Source organism: Fopius arisanus, unplaced genomic scaffold (assembly GCF_000806365.1).
Source record: "Fopius arisanus strain USDA-PBARC FA_bdor unplaced genomic scaffold, ASM80636v1 scaffold00002, whole genome shotgun sequence".
Taxonomy (NCBI): domain Eukaryota; kingdom Metazoa; phylum Arthropoda; class Insecta; order Hymenoptera; family Braconidae; genus Fopius; species Fopius arisanus.
Genome location: NW_011887741.1, coordinates 1834781 through 1858420, shown reverse-complemented (window position 1 = coordinate 1858420; position 23640 = coordinate 1834781). Strand labels below are relative to the sequence as shown.

At 39.5% G+C, this 23640-nt stretch overlaps 4 protein-coding genes across 6 annotated transcripts; 2 read left to right on the top strand and 2 right to left on the bottom strand.

The window, feature by feature from the left end:
* The first annotated feature begins 375 nt into the window (after window positions 1-375).
* On the top strand, window positions 376-5914 carry LOC105266781 (RNA polymerase II-associated protein 1). 2 transcript variants are annotated; one of them, XM_011305192.1, is made up of 2 exons: window positions 376-609; window positions 690-5914. In XM_011305192.1, the coding sequence occupies exon 2, from the start codon at window positions 714-716 to the stop codon at window positions 4170-4172; it is 3459 nt and encodes a 1152-aa protein (XP_011303494.1). In that variant the 5' UTR covers window positions 376-609; window positions 690-713; the 3' UTR covers window positions 4173-5914. The 2 variants fall into 2 exon arrangements, with proteins under 2 accessions (XP_011303494.1, XP_011303503.1); XM_011305201.1 differs by having other exon boundaries at window positions 666-5914.
* Window positions 5915-6007: 93 nt separating this feature from the next.
* LOC105266772 (CB1 cannabinoid receptor-interacting protein 1) lies at window positions 6008-12222 on the bottom strand. The gene is made up of 2 exons (XM_011305178.1): window positions 11903-12222; window positions 6008-6606 (listed from the first exon to the last, which is right to left on the bottom strand). Exons 1-2 carry the CDS (start codon window positions 12076-12078, stop codon window positions 6282-6284), a joined length of 501 nt encoding a protein of 166 aa, XP_011303480.1. The 5' UTR covers window positions 12079-12222; the 3' UTR covers window positions 6008-6281.
* A 3691-nt stretch (window positions 12223-15913) lies between these two features.
* On the bottom strand, window positions 15914-18421 carry Pisd (phosphatidylserine decarboxylase). Its single transcript, XM_011305166.1, has 5 exons — window positions 17902-18421; window positions 17616-17847; window positions 17205-17438; window positions 16824-17115; window positions 15914-16554 (listed from the first exon to the last, which is right to left on the bottom strand). The coding sequence occupies exons 1-5, from the start codon at window positions 17940-17942 to the stop codon at window positions 16091-16093; spliced, it is 1263 nt and encodes a 420-aa protein (XP_011303468.1). The 5' UTR covers window positions 17943-18421; the 3' UTR covers window positions 15914-16090.
* Window positions 18422-19209: 788 nt separating this feature from the next.
* LOC105266754 (ras-related C3 botulinum toxin substrate 1) lies at window positions 19210-23634 on the top strand. Of its 2 annotated transcripts, XR_892188.1 has the most exons (4): window positions 19210-19897; window positions 21271-21482; window positions 21758-22376; window positions 22712-23634. XR_892188.1 is itself a non-coding variant. In XM_011305151.1 (3 exons), exons 1-3 carry the CDS (start codon window positions 19636-19638, stop codon window positions 22055-22057), a joined length of 774 nt encoding a protein of 257 aa, XP_011303453.1. In that variant the 5' UTR covers window positions 19210-19635; the 3' UTR covers window positions 22058-23634. The 2 variants fall into 2 exon arrangements, 1 of the variants encoding a protein (XP_011303453.1); XM_011305151.1 differs by having other exon boundaries at window positions 21758-23634.
* The last annotated feature ends 6 nt before the right edge of the window (window positions 23635-23640 follow it).

The window sequence follows — 23640 nt, the reverse complement described above, 5'->3', positions numbered from 1 at the left end:
CGGTGGGAGGTGGAGAGGGGGAGGGGCGGGTTTTTGAGCTGAAAATAATGGAGTCTTTTTTATCGACTTGGGATTTCAATAAAAATATACTAATTTTAAAAAAGTATCAACAAAAAAAATGGTCAGATAATGAAGAATTAACTGAATTTTTTTTTTATAGATCATCAATATTTTTTGGTTTTCTTTTTGGTTATGAAATTAAGAATTTGATCTCATGTCAGTCGGATAAATTAGATTGCATTTCAAAATTTGTAGAAATTCCTGTCAAATGGACAAAATTGGTCATTCAGTTGGATTAAAAAACACTGGAGAATAAATAATGATTTGTTGTGTTGTTTTTGCCAATTTTGAGTGAGGGAACTGCGCATGTGCAGACCTGCCGGCGCTGTGATTTTCTATTGTAATCAATTTGTATTGTTTTTCTAATTTTCGTAATAATAAAGGCACGACAATCTGTCAAGAGATATCAAAGATTTTCGTTACCAAAAAATCGAATTGAAAAACCGAAAATCCAGTCGGTGGATTTTTGATATCATATTTGTTTATTTGATTCTTTGGACATAACCTGTATCATAAACACTGAAATATTTATTTACCCGTTGTCCAGAGGTAAGAGATTAATTAAATTGAAAAGGAAAAAATCGAAAATCAAGGGATTTTTGAAGAAGTGGCAATTTGTCTGCCTCCAGGCCATCGTCACCTGACAAAAAAAAATGAACGATCATACGACCCTGAAACGTCCAAAACCTGAGGATGACGAGGAAGAGCTCTTCCGGATGCAGGAGGAATTCCTGCAATCCCATGAGACACCTTCTGCCAAGGTGATAAATCTACGATCTAAAAATTCCCACCCTCGGAAATTTATATCTAAATTCGCGGAGCGAAGAGGAAAACGTGAAAAATCCAAAATCTCGACCTCCCATTCATCTGGAGACGTCATCAACCCCTCCTTCAACGAGGAAATGACTGGAGACGACCTGGACCCAGTGGAGAACATGTCAGCCTCCAAAATCATCCTGGGAAACATAATCGAGAAGAAATTCACAGCTCCCTGCCTGAAATCCCCACAAATCGCCGAGTCGACGGGTTTCCCCGAGGTCTTCCTGGTGGCCAAAATCCCCGAGACCGATCCCTCCAGCAGTCTTTTCCACCGGAACATCCAGTCCTCATCATCCATTGGAGCTACTGCTCCAAATACTGAGGAATCAAAGAGTCTGCTGGTGGAGGGTCCACTGTCCTCAGAAATCCACAAAGAGAACCTAGAGAAGCTGAACAGAATGACACAGGAGGAGATCCTCCAGGAGAAGGCTCATCTGGAGAGTTTACTGAGTCCAGAGCTCATAGAATTCATAAAAGCAAAGAAGAGTGCTTCACAGAAATTCGGAAATTCTTTAAAAACTCCAGTAAATCCCTCCGCGAGTAATCCTGACTCTAGAATTCCCTGTCCGGCAGTGGATGAAATCCAGGAAGCAGTGAGTCCCTCGCCTGAGGTCTCGAACTTACTGGAGGAAGCCTCCACCCACCAGTGGCTCAACATGTCAACTCTGGAATCACCAAAACTCGAGTGGATGAAGGACCTAGAGCCTGACAAATGCCCACAGGTCTCTGAGAACGAGCCTTACACAGCTCGATTCTCCTTCGAGGGTGAGCTACTTCCTTACAATGACCCCTCAATCTCGATGGACCGAGGCCTGCACCACCACGGAGAGGATCCAAGTCGTCCTGGCTACTCCATCCCAGAGCTCCTGCAATTATCTCGTTCCTCTCAACAGCAGCAGCGCTGCGTCGCCCTGACTACCATCTCTAAAATCCTCGATAAAACCAGAAACGGATGGTACGACAAGGCCCTGGAGCCTGCCCCCTTGATAGCCCTGAACTCCAAGAACATTCTGCTCCTGTTGAGATTCTCCCTAGATGACAGTGCAGTGGCTGTTTTAACGGCATCACTGCAGGCCCTGAGGTCGTTCCTCTACAGCGAAACCGAGGAGTTTTGCCTGGACAGATGCTTCAGCTGGAGATGCGAGGTCGGAGGGTACCTGGTACCCGAGATGCTGCCGAAAGTCGATGAAGTGGACATGAGCAGTCTGAAAGACCACGAATTGGCACAGATAGACTGCGTATCAGCAGCTGTGAGGTCTCAGATTCTCGTGAGACTGAGTTACATCCTTGGTTTTTACACCCGGAAAGAGAAGTCCCCACCTGAATGGTCAGTGGCAGCCCTGGAGATTCTCACAAGGATCTCTAGACACTCGAGGATAATTGCTTTGAATGTGGCCTCTACCCCAAATCTCTTATCCATCATCATGAAACACTTTCTACCTCTCGAAGAAGATGCATTGCCGTCCAGAGAATCTCTGAACTCACTCACCAGTCCAACCGTCAAAGCCCTTCATCTCTTTCGAGTTCTGGTGGAGTACGGGGGCAGACCAGTGGCAGATCGACTTCAGCAATTGAAAATTGTCGATCGTCTCTTGTGCTATACCACCCAGAAGTCTCGGATGGCATCCCTGTGGCTCTCCATCGAGTCCTTCCGTCTCTGGAAGACACTCCTGGACAACGGACTTCCTCTAGAAACCGTCAATGGAAATGCATACGACCTTGCCTGCCAGCTACGATATGTCTTCAGTAACCACGACATCTCAGGCTCTGAATTGTCGTCAGAGTTGGCTGCAGGACTGGTTGGAGTCTCCAGTTACGGAGAGGAATTCGAGCCTATCCTGATTATGTTGCTCGAGAAGTGGAGTACGCAGTTAGGAACTTCTAACATCACCTGGGGAAATACTAAATTAATCGCCACCACTTTAGCTTGTGTGAAAGACTCTAGTTCCTTCAAACTCGATTGGATAAATAATCCAAAGATTTTCAGGGATATAATTTCATCTTCTAACGTCCTCAGTGGCCTTCAGGCTGCCTCGAGAGATCCTGAGGCTCTACCCTCCTTGAGTGCTGTCCTAGAAGAGGGGAAGGTGGTGCCAGTCCTGTCATCCTGCTTCCATTTTTACTCGACTGTCATTAATCACTTCTCCAAACACTGCATGCTCGACGAATTGAAAGCCATCCTGAATAACCCAGACGTCATGGAGTACCTGAAAAGAGCTAACAGCTGTTCCTGGTCCCTAGTGAACAACTGGTTCACCAGATTAGAGCTGTACTTCCTCGCAGGAGTCGTCGAAGCCTCTCAAAATGTTTCCACTGAGTTACCCCCAGAGGTGTACCGGAGAATAGCCATAAAACTCCTCCCGGCGATTCCGGGAGATTGTCCAGAGCTAGCAAAGTCCGTCCTGAAGATGCTCCTGTCCGACAACAGACTAAACATCGCCGGACTGTCCCAGGGTATGACGTCCCTCAAACTAGAGGATACCGGAAAAAATTCATGCCTCCTGGACAACGTCTCAGTGATCTACGATGAGTTTATCTCTCCCGGAAGTTGGAACCAGCCTGTCCTCCCGAGGGACTGGGTATATCTTCCCCTGGTGGCATCGTACACCCGTCACAAAGAGGAGTCCAAGTGGACGGAGGAGGATACCCTGAGGATCGTTATCCTCCTCACTCTCGAAGTGACTCTACCCGAATTATTCGTCGATCTCTCCCCGACCCTCAGATTCTCCAGACTCGTCCTCATCTACCTCTGCGACACTCTACACCTGGACGAGAACGTCAAGATCCTCCTCCAGAAAATGATTCCAAAATTCTTGAAGGAATTTCATAAGTGTTTGAACTTTTCCAGTGACATCCCCGGAGTGAATTCGTTCCCCGATTTATTTACAGCCCTCTGCGAGGGCTTCTGCGCCAATTCCTACGGTGACGATGGATTTGCTATGGTTTTGATGGCACCAATTGCCCAGAGGCACGACAAATACTACAGGAAAATCCTGTGGTCAGAGCACGCCGGGGCCCTCAGGTACATCAGGCTGCGTCCTGAGGCCCTCCCTTTCCCCGTCGACGAGTACCTATTCCCTGAAGAGGAAGACTGCAGCCTCATCGAGGGGTACATCACCGCCCTCGTCAGAGGAACTGTAAAAAAAGAGTTTAGCCCTCTGATGTATCTCATCGCGTTGCAACACTCTGTCGCTTTCCTCCAGGGGGAGTCCGACCTCTCGAGGAAGATGAGAGAGAGAATTCATCTGGTTAATGATAAAGAACTTGTGGAGAAACTCCTGGGGGAGACCTAATCGATATTTTTTTAGATTATTCATTGATAATTATTGATGAATTACAGCCTGAGGAGTGAATGGGTATTTTTAAATGTTTGCTGTTCACCTTCTGCATTGTGAAGAGAAGATTCAACTCGATTGACTAGACATAATGGGTTCCTCGGGGCGGGAATTACTCCTCGAGTGCACCAGACAACTTTAAAAATACAATTTTCATGTGAAACGATGCAGAGGGATTTAAGAGGATTTCCCTTGAGCAATTGAAATATTTTTCGTTTATTTTCGTATACTCTTTATTCACGTATTCACATAATCCTTGAACATATGTTAATCCCTGTTAAACATGAATGTTTATGAACATAATGAATACAAAAAATACAAACGATATCTCTTATTCATATTTATATCGGTTTACAAAAATTATTTTAAGCATAAAAAGAGGCACTAGGTGGTCGGCTCGCTCGAGCTTTCGGCTCATCAGCGCTACAAGCGAGTGACAAATTGATAAATTCTGTTATAACACCTTGGAGGATGTCCTGGAGATGATGGAGGTGGAACTCCAGGAGTTATCTCATTTTTTTCAGTTATTTCCCGTTCCTTTTGGATTGGGATTTTAGTCGTTTTTTTACAGTAGTATTTTTATAATTTCCTGGGATGCTCTCGGGCCCAAGAACCCCAAGCCCAAACCCCGGGTCATCCTCTGCAGAATTAATCTCCACGTAATTTCAATTGACTCGATCTCACTGTTATCTTTATCAATATCGATATGTTAATAACATTTATACATTGATGGACGATAATCTTGAATAGGGAACACAACTTTCTCAGAATTGGGTCATGGTACAGGGGAAATGTTCAGCCAGGATATCAATGTTCCTTATGTACCCGTTGGTGACGGTATATGCAGGATACATATGTCGGAAAAATGTATTCACATCGATTGCACGACAGTAACAGCACGAGAGAAAGAGGAGAAGTCACGTCACGGAAAAAATTGCGATCTGGAAAATTCTCGGCAATTCTTTCGATTTCGATTTTTCTCGAGACTAGTCATTTTAATTTATCCGTTCCTTCTATTTTTTCGTCGCTAGAGTTGAATGAATTTTCTTGCTTCCTGGAATTGTTTGCAAAAATTAATTCGAGTTTATATTTAATTAATTATAAACTCGAATCCAATTTTGCATGCAATTGCGAAAAGTAAAAAATTAAGTTTAATTCGTTACAATTTTAATTGATTATTAATTAATTGAGATTCTGATTCCTCTGGGCGTGTCTTTCAAGCGATTTTCCACCACTGATTTCCTGAGAAAAATTTCGTTCTGGAAAATCTCGGGTTTTTCTTTCGATTTCGATCTCTTTATTTTCGCAATTTAAATTTATTAATTCAATCTCTTCGTTCCTACAATTGAATAATTTTCCTTTTCCGCAATTGTTTGCAATATTGACTGAGATTCTGTAATTAATTAATGATCAGATTCTTGTAAACGTCATCCAACGAAATTTCCACCATTGATTTTCCGAGAAAAACTGCGGTATTGAACATGCCGGATTTTTCTTTCGATTTCAATTTCTCCCTCCATTACCACAATTTATTTATTTTCTTTTCTTTCCTCAGTTATTTGCAAAATCTCATGAGATTTTATAATTAATTATTGACCAGATTCTTGTAAACGCCATCCACCAAATTTTCCACCATTTATTTTCCGAGAAAAACCGCGGTATTGAAAATTCCGGATTTTTCTTTCGATTTCAATTTCTCCCTCCATTACCACAATTTATTTATTTCCATTTATTTCCTCAGATATTTGCAAAATCTCATGAGATTTTATAATTAATTAATGACCAGATTCTTGCAAACGCTATCCAACGAAATTTCCACCACTGATTTTCCGAGAAAAACTGCGGTATTGAAAATTCCGGATTTTTCTTTCGATTTAAATTTCCCCCTATTACCACAATTAATTTATTCCTCTTCTTTTCCCAATTGTTTGCAGAATAGAATGATATTTTGAAATAATAACCGATGATATCGTCGTGTACGTGCCCTCAGGTGAATTTCCACCACTGACTTTCGAATGAAAAAATTTTTTCAGGGGATTCCGGGGTCCTGGGTTCGTTGGTCGAATGCTAAGATTCAATTCCGAGTTTTCGATAGGTCTCTTTGTCCACTGTAACAAGTCTTCCCTCGACACTTGAGCAGTCGAGCTCGATGCAGTGCAATCTGGAGCCCCATTCGCAGTGGCTGTGGTCATCGGGTTTGTAATACTTTATCTGGAGGCAGGTGGTGAGGTACCCCGAGGCAAGTACACGCATTGCAATTGGCAATTCCTCCCGATGACCACGTGCACTCGGTGTCACATCCTTTGTGCTGTAATAAGTGCTGTAAGCGCAAGCTGTACCATCCCGGGCGCGTTCTATCGCCTCCACCGGTTTACCACCGATACTCAGCGATCTGAAAGTCCAAATGCCCCATTACCTCATTATTATTATTCATTTAACATCTACTCAAGAATTAATCCTTGAGTTTTTATATTACATCTTGACGCGCGCGTATTTTATGGTGTGTGGTAAAATAAAAAGAAACATGCTATTCTTTTTGAATAAATAATTACATTTTTTTTTCACGTTTTTGGTTATAGTATAATAGAGCACTTCATTTAATTATCATGTATTTTTCATGTAATTGTCATGTAATTGTTGGTGGTTTTAGCCTTTTCTCATTCACTTCTCAATCCCTCCGAAAATCGTAAATCATATGTAAATATCGAGTTATTACCTCAGAAAATTCACTAGCATTTTGCGAATTGCGCTGAGCAATTTTCATGGCAATTCTCATACCCCGAATTACCATAAAATCAATTGAACTGACAGAGGGAAGTATTCATCAGAAGTTTGCTGTTTTCTCCAGAATTAGCATGAACCTTGAATATCATTCATACTCAGTGATGCGCAATCACAGAAACCCATTACAATGCACCGCAAATCGATGAAACCTATGTGACGACTCAGTTTCCCCTTTTGCAATTAATTTTCCGAGTTTATTTCATTCTCCAGGAGTACTATCACGGCTCGCCAACCTTCCAACACGATGTCCACATATTTGTCGAGAAATATCCGGTGCCGGATATTGAACGATTGCCCGACTACTACACAATTTATTACTTTCTCGTTGAACAAAAGATTCAATGCCGCCTCTATCTCGGCTATCACCGAATTTATGAAAAAACGTCAAAGGGAATTTATATCGAAAATTTTCTCATCTACAAAAAAGAAGTTATAACTTATCCCCCTAAAACCACTCATTAACGAGATAATTACAAAAATTGACAAACCTTCAATCTCACACTGGATTTTTTTACTCCATTACTCCGGAGTAAAAATCTCCGTAACGCGTGGATTTAGAGCAAACTTCAAAGGACATTTTTTGTAGAGAACTTCTTTGTCTATAAAAAATGTGGTATGAGATTTCCCTCTAGAACCGCTCATTCTCGAGATAATTACACAATTAGAAAGGTTGATATCGGTATAGTGCGTGATATTCAGGAAATTGACAGAGTAATCAACTATTACCGCAGCGTAAATAGACGACGTGGCCCCAGTAAAACTTCAATCGCTTCAAAACTTCTATTTACTTGCATTTATTGACATTCTCATTATTTCTGCAAAGCAAAAGAGCTTCCACAGTTTTAGGTCACCCGGAGAAATAATTTTACGAGTAAATTTTCCATGACCAATTTTCCATTTCAATTACATGTACACGCGATGCTCTATCCGCTCAAAATTCGACAGCAGTCGATAATTACTAAATCATTACAACTTTTGCGTTAATCCATTGAAGAACATTGGAGATCGTGGACGGACACGTGACGCATAAGATCAAATAACTCCGGTGGATCATGAGCGAGGATCAATATTCATCGAGATGTTCTCTTTTTATATTTTATCTTCTCCTATTTTATATTTCGTATATCGCGAAATTATTCATGAAATCGAGAACTCGCGGAAGGTCGCAAAAGATGAAAGACGCATTTTTTTCAAATTAAGAATGATGCCGTAGACTGGAGGAATTTATCTCTCCTTCGAGGGAATTTGGTATCTCCAGGGAATTTGTATTATTCTCTCTTTGAGCCTTTTCCAAGGATAAACCATTCAATAAGAACTCGCGGAGGTTTCAGGATAAGTTGTTTTCAATCTGGCAACGCCCGACAGCCGGAATGATGGCCGAAATTGCTTGCATTGAGAAAAAAAAAATAGATCTTTGCGGAGAATCCATTTGCTTGAGAAAAGAATGTATTTTATCAGAAGATTCTCTTCGAATAATTCCCAGTCAAATAATTCTCTATTGTTACCAGGTGATAATGATAATATTACTTGGATTGGATGGTATGTGGGATATTGTCCTTGGATAGAATCCCCTGATTATTATTCTGATTATTCTTTGTTATTAAGTCCCGAACATACGTAATTATCTTGATGGAACCCTGAATTGTTCGATTGGAATCAACCCTCCAATGAACCCAATTGTTCCCTCATAACTCGTGGAACCCTGGGAACCGATGATTCCAAGCCGACCAAGAGTTCAAACCAGAGCAAAAAATGTAGTCCCCTTCGAGTTTCGAACCGGTATCCTTCAGAACACTTCAGTCACTATGTTCAAGTCCTAAATTTCCTGACTTGAAGAAATTTTCGGAATTCTTTACTATTGATAACTAGAGAATAACTGAGAGAATTTACTCAAGATCATAATAATTATTATCAAGCTAGTCGGGTTCATCTGGAGCTGACTGCAAACGACATTTTTCTGAAAATACTCTTCCTAAATAATTGAATCCATAATCGATTTCCATTGGAATTATGGGTAGAGATTATTCAAAATTAATTATGAGGTTGAGTATTACGGAATAGCCGAATATAGAGTCCAGCAGTTTCCAGCAAGTTTTGAGCTGATTTAAACTTTAACCAGTTAATTATATTTTGAACAGAATAACGAGTGCACCAGACCATAACCAGGATTATTTTCCTTGTTTGCTAGCGATAAGTGGATGTAAAAAAAAAATTTCCCCTCCAGTGATAATCGCAAGTAGGAGCATGAAAAATCATTTCGGGTCGTGTTTTCTCTAACAAGGAGGAGTTCGATGCCTTCAGTTGCTCACAATCTTACATCAGAGATTATTTTTGATGCCTCAGTCAAGAGAGGTGCTAGCCTAAAACTGGAGTCGATAAATAAAAGCTCAATGTTGAACTTGTGGATTTAGGACTTCATAGGAACTCCTCCATTACGTACTGGCCAACTTCCTAGCAACTAACGATCATATTGGAGTTTTGGCTCCTGGTAAAGCGACAATGGCTCTTCAGACCGCTCATTTGAACTCCAGCGAAAGCTTATCCCAGAAAATATTCGTAGAAAACTGGAATCCAGATGCTCAAGTGTGCGGTATACTCCAATTTCAAAAGGCACTCGATTATTTTCACATCCGTCCTCTCTTTCATCATGTGCTTTCAATAAAAATCGAGGGTAATGGATATCCCCAGGAAGAGATACAAAAATAGCCGAATATTTCGTTAAACAATTGTTTGAGACAGTGAAAAAATCTCCAAGTTCATCCCCAACGTCTTAAACTGCGGAGACAAAAAAAACTGAGTATTCAAGAATTGATCCTTCCGGTAATTATCCATTTATTTCGAAATCAATAATTTTCACGCGGAAATGTCAAAGGACTTTTTTTCAGCTGATTAAATTCTCTAAAGAAAATCTCTCTTGATATTTTCGGGTAGGATGAATGGTTTGAGAATGAATTAATAAATTAAACTGTTGAGACAAAAAAAACCAAGTATTCAAGAATTGATCCTTCCGGTAATTATCCATTTATTTCGAAATCAATAATTTTCACACGGAAACATCAAAGGACTTTTCTTCAGCTGATTAAATTCTCTAAAGAAAATCTCTTTTGATATTTTCGGGTAGGATGAGTGGTTTGAGAATGAATGAATAAATTAAACTGTTGAGACAAAAAAAAACCGAGTATTTAAGAATTGATCCTTCCGGTAATTATCCATTTATTTCGAAATCAATAATTTTCACGCGGAAACGTCAAAGAACTTTTTTTCAGCTGATTAAATTCTCTAAAGAAAATCTCTTTTGATATTTTCGGGTAGGATGAGTGGTTTGAGAATGAATGAATAAATTAAACTGTTGAGACAAAAAAAAACCGAGTATTTAAGAATTGATCCTTCCGGTAATTATCCATTTATTTCGAAATCAATAATTTTCACGCGGAAACGTCAAAGGACTTTTCTTCAGCTGATTAAATTCTCTAAAGAAAATCTCTTTTGATATTTTCGGGTAGGATGAATGGTTTGAGAATGAATTGATGTAGAAATAGACCAAAATGTATGATCTTTGAATTTCAGGTGGAATTTATTTTCTGTAGCAATCACTTCCGAAGTGTCCAACGAGTGACGAGAAAATCTTGGCCTTCGGATACAGTATACCAAACAAAAAACAAGTGCCAGAACTTCACTAACAACTGCCACAAATCTCATAAAGCTGGGAGAGGAGGAAAAAAAAATGGTGAAATACGGTTGGTTTAGTGCCAAAACCGAGTCTCAGAGTAATAACAGTATCTGGTGACCTTCGTGGAGTATAGCTAATGTGTGGGTGCACGGGGAAACAAAAATGCACCAGCAATAGGTCATAAGTTCAATTTTCTTTGAAAACCAGCTGCTACTGTTCTCGCGGCTATCCATTCCCATCTGGACGATACTTCCTGGGGATCCGGGTGTTCGAATGTTTACGAGGTAAGATAGTGGAACGCGTTGAGCGTGAAAATGCATTTCTACCCCAGATCGCGTGATTTCATCATTTTACTAACCATTGTCTGTCTGCTTTTTGTTTTTAATAGTTATCTACTTCGGGGCCAAGAACGAGATCTCTTTATTCGTATGCAACACTTCACAAATACTCGGATACTGGAGTAATTACTCTTTTTTGGAATTCCAGAAATTCTGGATGCAGTGGAATTCGGAATTAGTCACATTGGGGTTTAAATTTCCGTTTTAATTTAAAATCTCATTAATTAAACATTGTCTTCTTGGTGGAATAAATTTGAAAAAAATCCTCATTAGTTCTTGCTGGGAGCTGTTTACGGCAAAAAGTGCACTAATAATCTCGGACTTTGTGCCTAGGTGAGGATTAATGGATGCGGGAGATAAATCCTGGGGGAATTTCGAGGAAAATTCCAGGGCTTTGACGAAATTCGTCGACCTTTAGGGCCGAGAGACATCGGGAATTTGAAATGGTGTGCTTTCGAGGTGATTCTGTGTGCTTTCAATTTTTGAATTTCAATTTAATTTCTAAAATTTTGGGATTCTTCCTAAAAGTTTAGGAAAGACGCAGGAGAATTTCCCCACTACCTCGAAACTTCATGAGTTATTAAATGAAAACAAAATGCAAGAAAGTAATATTAAATAAAAATAGAAATTAAATAATTAAATAAAAAAATAATTAAACGTGAATTCTTTCCGTTTCAGCTGCATTTTTTTTACATCAATTTAATTAATCTTTTCTCAAAAATTAATCAGGAACTTTGAAAACGAGGAGATATCGGCATTTGATATAAATATGATTTTATTATTTTGTTGGAATAAATCTGAGTAATTTTGTAAATGGAAAATTCGGGAATTCGGGAAATTACTTGAGTAAAAGGAAAAGTGATCGAAATAATTAATAATAATGAAGTGGTGCCTACTGCAGCAATTGCGGCGGTTTGAAGCTGATATCAAATCGGTAAGTAGAATCGCAGCTGAGTTTTACAGTCTTGAGCTGCCTGAACCTCGCCGATGTCTCCATTTTGCAGAAGACAGGACCGGCACCAGGTTCTTTCCTGACGGAAAGCGTCACCCGAAAATGGCCATCAGCACCCATCTAACATCTCCTACGCGGGATAATCGAATTAACCAATCACTTCTCCGAATTTCTCCGACTTTAATCACTTGAACGGGTGAATTTCCGCCGAAACCTGCGCCACCGGCGTCGGGACGCTCACTGAGGTACGTCGCGACGGCACGCGTATTTCACTACAACTGCGCAACTTCTCCCCGCACAACTCTATTTTTTTTTCACCTCCAGATCTTTCAAAGTTTTGAGGATTATTTTGGTTTGAAGTGAACAATGGTCAGTCCGAGTTGGCGAAAACGTAATTGGTATGATTCGTCGTTTCAATATATTTTGAATATTTCACGGAGAAGCCGCCAAATTAAATAGCGTAGAATGCACGAATTTTTCGGATATCTATTTCTCGGATATCTGCGATTTTTTGGAGAATAAGTTAATGAGCTCCATAATTTTTATTTCAATTTTCCAATTATTTTTGTTGACAATTTTTTTTTATGCTAATTTTACTGAGAGAGAGAACTGAATTTTTTTCTTCGGTTTGAATTCTTGTTCGGTCTGGAACCGGTTCAAGGGTTCCATGAGTTTTAACGAGCAATTCGGTTCCAGGGAGGGATGATTTCGATGGAATCATCGGCTCAGGGATTCATAAGTTCAAACGGAATAATTGACTTCATGAGAGGAATGATTCCGATAGAACAATTGAGGGTTCGATAAGAATTCGTACATTCGGTATTTAAAGAAAACGAATAATAATCAGTGTAGTTTATCCAAGGACATGTCCACACAAGCAATACAATTATTATTATCAGAACCGAATCGAAATCGCCCAAAAATCCCCATGACTTTACATCATCAATTCTATCTGTAATTATACTCGGAAGTTCAAATTGATGTTGCCACATGCAACTTTGGAATTGATTATGGATAGTGGAACAATCGCTGTTCCAGGTCTCCAATTACTTCAAGTTAATCCTGCGTTCAGGAATCCCCTTGTCCTCCAGCCTCAATAAAGACCCTCGGCGACGGACACCCCGAGAACACGGAAAATTAACGCCATCAGCTACAAGCGTCCCTCGTTATGCTTTCACCCCACGTACCCCAGAGCCACCCCCGACACCTCTCTCATCCGGGATTCCTCTGATCCAACGACAAAATACACAATATCGATTTACTAATTAAACTCACATTCCGGAAATATCTCATTAAAGATGAGAAGCAGCTCCAATTCATACTTTATTTCCCGCTTTTCAATTCCGCATCACTTCACTTTTTTACACCACGACAATTTCAGTTCATCCGGTTGCAACTCCATTTAATTCTCCCCTGCAGGAAAAAATGATTAAGCTAATGGTTTTCGCGGAAATTAAATGGATCTCCTGAGTTGTCACACAAAAAATTATCACGGTTTTCCATGAGTTTCTTTGAATCCAGTGAAATCCAACGAAATTAGAAAACAGTTTCTCTTCTAGAGATAATTATCAACGCCACCAGCTGGTATAAAACATTCATGTCCAATTAGCAAACAGGCAGACTGTTTATCCTGCTGTTCTCGATGGAGCCGACGTCATTAGGCTCTCCATTGTGAACCCTAAACTGAAAAAAGCCAAGACAAAAGATCTAGATTCAACTTAAATAGCAACAAGTACATGGATCGATATTCCGTCCATGTGTATAAACGAGAACATGCGCCCATTACGATGGCTCTAAAAAAATCCAGTGTAACAATGATTCGATGATAAACTGGTCGGAAGAATCGATTCAACTCGTTGCTTTGTCAATCAGCTTGAGAGTTTTTTTTAGTGACTCCAAATGTCATAGGGTGGAAAAGGTAAAATATCTCATTGAAATAGACACCATCAAGCGCTTCAACGTCAACGAGAATCCAATGGTTAATCCCTAAAGTACTATTCCCGCTCATCGATTCTCTCGTTCTAAATTTATTTCTTCAATTACCTGCAGACATTCCACTGCAGTTGCACACTCCAAACTTTAAATTACCTGCAGATATGTAACCAGTGTCGCTTTATGTGCGGATTTATTTATTTATCTGGAGAGAGGAGTAAGGTAGTGCATCCAGGGGATATTATCCAAGAGATAATTCCAGCAATAGGGTGGCGGAGGTAATTATTTCTCGATGCAGTGGTATTGCGTAATTGGGATGGTGTTACATGACGAGGTTTTGTCTGCGGGTATTTAATGTCATGGGATTGGGGTAATTTTCTAGCTCGGTGGGGTGGAGGAAATTAGGGGGTGAGAATGTCAACTTCATTTTGCTGCGTTAACTATTTTTCTCTGGACGATTGAGGAAAATCCGGGAAAATTTCCACGAATTTTTCAATATTTTATCCTTTTTCATAAATTTTTTTTTCTGTTGATTTGCAACATAAAAATTCGATTTAAACCGAAAAAATTATGTAATTAACAATTTTCCATTGCGAGATGGAGGAAAATTCGGAAAAATTCCCATGATCGACGTTTTCCGAATTTTCCGAATTTTTTTTTCTGTTCATTTGCACCATGAAAATTCGATTCAAACCGCAAAAATTATGTAATTAATATAGAGATAGAAATCTATGATTTATTATCAGATTTTCCAGTTAATAATTTTCCATCCGGAGATTGATGAAAATTCTGGAAAATTCCCACGAATGACATTTTCCCCTTTTTCTGAATTTTTTTTTCCGTTTCATTTGCACCATAAAAATTCAATTCAAACCGGAAAAATTATGTAATTAACAATTTTCCCTTGCGAGATGGAGGAAAATTCGGGAAAATTCCCACGAATGACGTTTTCTCCTTTTTCCAAAATTTTTTTTCTGTTCATTTGCCCGTTGAAAATTCGATTCAAACCGCAAAAATTACGTAATTAATATGGAGATAGAAATCTATAAATTTTCCCGTGGGAGATGGAGGAAAATTCTGGAAAATTCCCACGAATGACATTTCCCTCTTTTCCTCCGATTTTTCCTGTTCAATTGCGCCGTGAAAATGAGTTTCAAATCGAAAAAATGAAATGAAAAGTCCCCAAAAATTTATAAATACCCCACATCCCGAGATATTGTGCAATATTAAAAAAACTGATGTTCCCCCCACAATAATCAATGTCCCCCCCGGGAAAAATCGAATCTCATTAAAAATATCTCTACACCCTAGTGATCAAATCCCTCGCCCACTCAGGCATTCATCAACGTATAAATAAATCTGTGAATCAGGCATAAATTAAACACGCGATGTACCTGACTTGGTCTTGAGTCTACCAACGATTCCACCCCTTCACACGCAGCTACAGCCCTTAACCAGTGGATATACCACTAAAATAAAATGGAAAAATGGAAAAACCGGTGTAGAAGGGAAAGGGGTGGAAAGGGGAAGTAATTGCAGGCAATAGCATTGTGGTCAGCTGCTGGGTATAAGCAGGTCAGTGGAACATCGACGTGTCTGAAACTTCTCCTCGAAGTTGTAACGTAAATTTTTGATAATTGTGGACAAGCCAAATGCCATGGGATGTGACTAATGATTCAAATTGACAGCACAACTTTCATTATATAAATTATTTGAATTGTTTAAATTATTTAAATTATTTCTAGGGAAGAAAAATGACAATTCCATCCTGGGAGTCAAGTCATTGAAATAATTAAGGGTGTAAAATAATTTCTGCAACTGGCGCCTGAAAGTCGACCCCACTTAATTACTGTAGTCATGCATAGGTGATTAAATGTTCACTGATCGTGGTATGTGATTTTTCAAGAGTCCTTGGGTGGTGTGCATCAGCTTCCCCGAGTTTTATCGGTAAAACGAGAGCATCACGTGACTCAATGCGACTATTTCCTGGTAATTCTCTGGGGTAACAATGAGATAAAACAGGCAAGATTAACAAGGTATATTTACAGCATTTGATACAGACTTTGTAATAAAACTATTGTCCAAGTATTTACAAAAAGTCTTTCATTGGATCGAAGCCATGAAAGCCCCAGGAGTCATGAAAAAGGGATTTGACGTCTTGAGACCAGATTTTCAATCAAAATCTGTAAACATGAGTCCCTCAGTTGGAATTCCCAGCTGGAGTGATACGTTCAACGGCTTCATTAACACTTTTACTCAAATCAATTTGATTTCTTCTCCTTCTGGGCTCGACAAAGCCCTCAGCGAGGCCCTGCCCCACCTTGATGGGCTGACCAACATCAACGGAAAATTGAAAATTCTCGGGCGCCTCAAACAGCAATACCACTGTGGAGCCCATTCTGAACTCACCGAATAGCTCTCCTTTCTTGACGTTGACACAGTCGAGGTTGGCGTCCTCCCAGATTTTTCCTCTTGGCCACTTTCGTTTGTTCGTTGCTAGGGTTTTATCACAGTAGACTCGGATGGAGCCCACATTGGTAGCACCAACAGCTGCATACGCCATGAAACCACCTGACCACTCCCCAAGGTAAACCACACGCTCGTTTAAGGAGAATAAGTCTGGTAGCCAACTTGCTATTTTTGGGTTTACACTCAGTAGTTTTCCTGGAAAACAGGAAATCAATCGTTCGTTATTCATTGTTATACTAAATTTATAACGTTGTAAACGATGAAAAAATTTATTTTTTCGAAAACATCGATTGGACGTTGAATTTGATGATAATTGAATTATTTTTAACGAAGTAATTATAATTTTCACATTTTCACATTCGAAAATTTTTATCGCAACTACACCCATTTCAATAAAAATAAAGAGAGATTGTATTTAACGCACAAAATTTTGAATCAATAAAAAATAGTGAAATGCAGCAAACCTTGAAAATGTCTCCTCAGGTCGATCCTCCAATTGGCGGGACTGTGAAACCGATGATAATCCCCAGGAGCGAGATAAACAGTTAACTGATAAAGTTTGTTGGCAGGATTCTTCAAGAGGGACTTGACATAGTGATCATTATCCTCTTTGCTGTATGGAATTTGTCCACCGATTTTCGATGGCCTCGAATCACCCAGGAAGTGCCTGAGATCATAGGTCATGCCTTTGACCTGCTCCACACGACAGGAAGTGACGGGACCGAAGTGCAGGACTTTACCATCTGAGGGAGAGACCTAAACTTCATTTATTTATGAATAATTCAGTGAACAGCATCATACGTGCGTCCACTTCCATCGACTAAAACACATGATGATTTACTCACGATATCAGTGTTTTGAGCAATTGGTCTGGCATCGTCTCTCAACGATCTCACGAAGAAATCCACGAGACTTGGGAAGGACGCAAGGTCCGAGTCAATTTCCTGTAGATTTGCATGAAAAGTCCTTGCATAGAGATTAAAGACGAAGGGCCTGAAACCCTTGGGGAGTTCCACACTTGCAAACCAACCAAATGCTCGGCTGGTGATCCTCAAGGGAAGGCAGCAGTAACAATCCACCTGAAAATACAACACGAGAAATCATTCAATTGAATTATCCGCTACCCTGAGGGGTATGATATGTACCTGGAGGTGACTAATTAAGAAAAATAGGACCCATAAAATTCCAACTAAAAATACCTGAACATAAATTGAAAACAGACGACTGGAAAATTAAGATGAAGATGAATAAATTACCATTAAGTCACTTATGGGTCCCTGGACCACATCCCCATCAACAGCATAAGGATATCTCCTGAGGTGTCTCCACTGCAGAACAGCAATCAGTGACACCCCAACCCCAATAGGTAGACTGACTCTCCATCTCCTGGATAAACTCCACAGCCCTCCAAATTTATTCTCAGGATTGGCAGTGGTTGCATACCTGATCGGCACCTGAGTCTTGAGTGTCTCCCACGAGGTGCACCTGCTGTCACAACAACTCAGTTTCAAATGAGAAGTAAAATAATGAGTGATAACTCACCGCACGTGTCGATTTCCTCTTAAAATCCTAAAAATTGACATCCTCAATCCAATTAACCTGATGGGATCAACTGGCTGGTGGCTTTGGGGTTATGTCTACTGTTTTTACCCTCTGTTTTGCTCTGTTCTCCTTGCTCCGTCGATATCCCCACATTTGACGATTCCACGAGGTGAAGCCCTTGATTCAATCCTCAAGGACAACCCTCGATCGGGTGGTGCACGTGAACCTCCACACGTGCTGCACCGTATACGGGATTTAGAGAATTTATCGAGCACATTTTCAGGCGACTGGGGATTAACTATTTCTAAGTGATTTTTGCACTGCGCATGTCGCCTTTTTTTCTAAGAGATCTAAGTAAATTGTTGAATTTATAGGGAAATTCGGATTTAGAATTTTTTTGTTCGTTTTTCATTGTTTATTTACTTATCTGAATAGGAATATTTGATCGGTAGTAGAAGACCCTGCGAAATGTGCGGTTCAAATTTTTTATTAAACATTCATGACTCAAAAATTAATCGATTACTCAAAATCCACAGTCTCGCCTTTTTTTTTCAAGGCCACATTCTCTTGAAATCGCGTTAATTTTATTTTTGATTAAATTAAATATCATGAGTTCTAGACTAATTGAACAATTTGAGAACAAAGATTCAAGTTCTGATAATCATTTATTATTAATTTTTAATCCATCTAATTTAGGTGGCGGTTATGCCCTTCTGTCACTTGGGGCGTAATTGATTTCCCTGAGAAAATCTCATTTAAGTTCAGCAATAATTAGCGTAATTAAATTAAATTAAACAAATTTCTATACAAAATCATTAATCAATTCTTTCAATCGACTAATATCGATTTCTACATAGAATTACTAAATCATTAATTGCCAGAATGTAATTAATAAAATCCAGAATAAAAAACTGGAACTTCATTTCTAGTTTCGTCACTAATTTGTTTATTCCAATTAACTCAAACCATTTTCAACATAAAATCATGAATGAATTAATTCATTAATCGACTCCATCAATAAATTATCGTCTATTAATTAATTGATTAATTGATTGAAAAGCGCGAAAAAATGAATAAAAATAATGAATCAATTAAATTGAATTCTAATTAATGTCATTACAAGACCTGACAAGAAGACCCAAGTGTTTTCATAAAAAATCGTCGTCTCCATTTCTTCCCCCAGTTAAAGTCACAATCAACTAATTAGAGTTGTTTACCCCCTCTCATTAGACAACCGACAGACACCGAGGCGACGAGGTCGGCCTCGAACTTCCCTTCGCCTCGTCTTTCACCACCCAACAACAGGTGGCTCCACATCCCAGGCAGGTGAATCAGTCGTGCATCCGACACGAGTGCGTTCTGTCCTCTCCTTCCAATCCTCTCATTTTTCTCTGGACAAAAAAAAAAAAGTCTCCCCCAACTGCCAAATTGCCCCGATCACAGAACCCACAGTTTCACCCTGAGTTATCGCCCTCACCAATTCCCCACCCTCGAAATAAACCCCAGGTGAAAAAAAAAAATCTCTGGACTCTGGGTGTCCTGGGCTTCTTGGGGATGCTGGTGCGCATGGAACGGAACAGCTGTTCCTCCCGTTTGTGATAAATAAAGTGGAGGTGGGGGGAGATGGTGTCAGTGGCTTCAACAAGTTGAGGGTAAAAAACTGATAGCGATTGTCGTGCTGGTGGCCATTGGAGGTTTATCATCGATTGGTGATAGTGAAAGTGATATTTATTTATGAGGGAGGATAATTGTGGAATAATGCCACCGTCATCACACTCCAACTGGACAAAACCCCTCCTCAAGGGTGGACAAATGATGCAGATGCAGGTGAAACGTGCCACTGGGGGTGTCAGGCAAAATGTCCAGGAACTCGACAGAAGGATTAAAGTGGTGCTGGTGGGTGATGGAGCTGTTGGCAAGACAAGTCTCGTTGTCTCATACTCGACCAATGGTTTTCCTGGAGAATATGTGCCCACTGCATTTGATAATTACAATGGTATGTCGGGATATTCTCTTCTCTTCTTTCTTCTTTTTTTTTTTCACCCGGTGGAGGCAATTGTGGGGGAGATGCTACACTGGGAGAGTTTCATGGGCAGTCGACCGGAGAGGGTACAGTCCAGGGGGAAATTCAGGATTGGAAATATTTTTATTTTTATCTCTTGGGAATCCCTCGATATCCAAAAAAATTTCCTCTCATAATCAAAAAACAATTATCCTTCAATATTTATTGTTCACAATTTTCTTTTTGTTCCCTTTATTCACATAATTTCTATTCCCCTGAATTTTTATGTTTATTTTTATTTTTAAAAATACAATTTTTCTCGTTTTTATTCTTTTATTCACGATTGCCCGATTTTTCATAATTAATTGTTCTGAAAATTAAAAGTTCATGAAATGGCATGAATATCTCAAGTACTTGAAATAACATATTTTCTCATTTTTGTTATTTAATTTCTTCGCCTGATTGTTGATTGTTGATGAAAAATTCCCATTGTCATGTCAATTTGGTTTATCCATAATTAATAGGTCTAGATATTGTTTATCTGTTTGTTGAATGGCTCGTGGTTGAGCGTCTGAGTCATCGGGCTAGTTGTTTTATTGGGTGCAGGGGTACTGGTGATTTCTGGAGTGACTGTACACACCAAGGTAGACAGACAGGGCAACAGGTGAGAGTATACCGCCACTGGCAATGGCTTGTGTGGCTTGTGAAAAGAGAGGATGCCACTTGTGCACAGCAATTCACGAAAGAGGGATTAAATTACTGCTCGAAAAATCCCGGGTATAGGAAATTCCGGGTATCTAGTAGACCGGTTGTGGCTTGGGTTTCAGTTTCACACGGGATTTCAATCAGTGGATTAAATTTTTTTATTAAAAAAGCCATAATAATTAATCATTAACTTAATTAATAGCCCTAAACCCAATCCTAAACCGATTACGAGAAAAAAACTGGTTTAACAATCAGTTTTTACTGAATATCTCCGAAGCCCGATGTGATAGCAGATTTTTTGATAAAACATTTTTTGTAGCCGATCAAATTATCTATGAAAAAGCTCCAACAAATATTTCGCTATCTCCTGTGAGTTCGGAGATATCCGACAGACACAAATCGACTTTCAATCAGATGCACAATTTTTTTTCCATCGAGTTTCCAGGAATGGAGTGAAATAATTATCGCGGTATTGAGCGATTACGTATCGCCGATATTTCGATTATTGATGAACCCACGCAAATGTCATACAGCAGTAAATGTTATGAAATGCCAGGGATACATATGACTCGGTTGAACTATTATTAAAGGTTTCCATCATCTTTGCATGAGTTATTTAGAATTCATTGTCCAAGCTGATGTCTTCATGAATCTATTTTCAGTGGTGGTCAACGTCGACGGCCTGCCCCTGAATGTTCAGCTGTGTGACACAGCTGGACAGGATGACTTTGATCCCCTGAGATCGCTGTGCTATCCTGAGACCGATGTCTTCCTGGTTTGCTACAGCGTTGTGTGCCCATCGAGTTATCACAGTGTTACTTCCAGATGGGTGGACGAGGTCAGAAAGTATTGCCCTCATGCACCGATTATCATCGTAAGTACAGAAATAGATTAATTGCAGTCTTCCGCAATTTGCTACATGACAATCCACTGATTATCTTGAATTTTTCCCAAATATTCGTGAAACCGTTGACACCATTGAAAAACTTATCTCTTCCTTTTTTGTAGGCTGTAAGATTCTGAACAAAAATCCCTTATCGCATTTTCCTCTCAGCTCACTCATTATCGAGATATTCGAGATATCGAGATAGATCGGTAATGGGGACGTGGAAATGAAAGATTGATTGATCCAAAATTATTGATTTACAGGTGGGTACAAAGAGTGATCTCCGCTCGGATGTTCGCCTGATGCTGCAATTAGCTAGATACGGTCAGGCACCGATAACCACAGCTCAGGGTCATCGGCTGGCCCAGAGGCTTGGAGCAGTGAGTTACGTCGAGACATCGGCACTTACTCAGCACGACCTGAAAGAGGCCTTCGATCAGGCGATAGTCAGTGCACTCAGCACAAGACGTGGTGGTGCCAATTTGTTGTCACGTCGTAGAAAACCCCCTCCACTCTGGAGAAGATGGTTGTGCTGTTGGGAAAGGCCGTCATCAGGCCCCTAAGTCACTTCCAAAAAAAAATATTCCAATCATCACAAAACGGCTCTCATTGAAACGATTTATTTCTGCTGTCGTGGCGGTAAATTTCGAGTACATAATATACTCTCGAGAATTGTTCTCTTTTTTTTTCTTCGAATCGTTCCAATCGTGACGATGACGAGAGAATTTTATTTACGTTAGGCTGAGTCGACGGAACTGCGAATATAGATTTTACGTGGGCGACCGGACAATATTATAATCAACTCAATTGATGTCTTGCCAAGTTAGTGTTATTAGACGTTACTCGATGCTTGTCCCTCTGGTAAGGGTTTTAAATCAAAAGGTATACGATTTTTTTTTCACTCCATTCATTAAGTCAGAAGCCAAGTGGAAAAATAAACCGATTCGAATAACAGTCTCCTCAAATATCAATTTATTTTAAAAACAAGCGATTTTAGGAGAAAAGACGAAAATACATTTTGTCTCGGAAATTTAATAGTCAACAAGAAAGTCCTTTTCTGTTTTCACCGTAAATTGATAACTTCCGAGATAAATCGATAAATGGGAAAATTTGAAATTTGACTCGCGTTGTTTTTCCATTTTGTTGCTGAATTATTTAAATTATATACGGATTTGGTAACAATGCGGTTGCAGTGATATGGTCTTCTGGTTTTTCAGTTTTCAGAGGTATTTCCATGATCTCATCTTTCGATAAAAAACAAGAGGAATATTAAAGCCTTAGAATTTCTACGACTCATGTCGATTATTTCCAATGTCTCACGTAGAGATAAGATTTCGTATCAGTGACTGCAAACTATAAAAAACTGCAGAGAAATGAGTAATGCATAATATTTGAAAGGAGGGACTTTGAGTCGTGCTGAAGGACCATGAACTAGATTATCGAACCAATTGCCTAATTTAGGATATAACATTATTTATTGGAACGGTAGCTTCCTATTATCGTTTTTCCTCGCCACTCGCTGGTTGTGATCATTTTTTGAGCCCACGGACGGCATTTGGTTGTGATTTCTTGGGTTTTCCAAACATTGGCTCAATTTTTTTTTAATTCCTGTTCTGCGGATTTATTTTAATGGAATTCAGTGGCGATGGGGCGAAGGGTGCAAGGTCGAGTCAGCTAATGCGTAATTTTTCGATGGATAAATCTAAAAGATACAAGGAAATCGACTTGTCCCATTCACCTCTTCGTTCTTGATTTCAATTTTATATAATTTGTAACTTTGTGGATATTTCTATTTTTACCTACTGACAGTTGTTTTTAATTATTTTTAAGTCCGTAATGGGATAACGTTCATCGAATTCAGATGAATGAATTTTATGAAATTTTGTATATTTTGAAATATTTTCGGTATTTTCGGTCTCAATCATGTAATTGTACATATTAATTTAATAATTAACTGCAATACTCTGGTGTTTATTTGGTATTAATGATTTCAGAAATCGACCAGCGGATCATTGCGTTGATGTAAGCGAATTTAGACTGATGATGATGTAATAATTAATTTATAGTATTATAGACGCTTACTCGGAATAATTAAATTGACGGTATTTTTTTAAGAAAACTAAATTAGATGTTCTTTGTTCCTTTC

Coding starts and splice junctions, on each gene's coding strand:
- LOC105266754 (XM_011305151.1), top strand. CDS start 19,636: ATGAGGGAGGATAATTGTGGAATAATGCCACCGTCATCACACTCCAAC. Junction 19,898..21,270: donor TGCATTTGATAATTACAATG/GTATGTCGGGAT, acceptor ATCTATTTTCAG/TGGTGGTCAACGTCGACGGC. Junction 21,483..21,757: donor CTCATGCACCGATTATCATC/GTAAGTACAGAA, acceptor ATTGATTTACAG/GTGGGTACAAAGAGTGATCT.
- Pisd (XM_011305166.1), bottom strand. CDS start 17,942: ATGTCAATTTTTAGGATTTTAAGAGGAAATCGACACGTGCG. Junction 17,848..17,901: donor AGAGGAAATCGACACGTGCG/GTGAGTTATCAC, acceptor TTGTTGTGACAG/CAGGTGCACCTCGTGGGAGA. Junction 17,116..17,204: donor TTGCTCAAAACACTGATATC/GTGAGTAAATCA, acceptor AATGAAGTTTAG/GTCTCTCCCTCAGATGGTAA.
- LOC105266781 (XM_011305192.1), top strand. CDS start 714: ATGAACGATCATACGACCCTGAAACGTCCAAAACCTGAGGATGACGAG.
- LOC105266772 (XM_011305178.1), bottom strand. CDS start 12,078: ATGGGTGCTGATGGCCATTTTCGGGTGACGCTTTCCGTCAGGAAAGAA. Junction 6,607..11,902: donor AAACCGCCGCAATTGCTGCA/GTAGGCACCACT, acceptor TTGGACTTTCAG/ATCGCTGAGTATCGGTGGTA.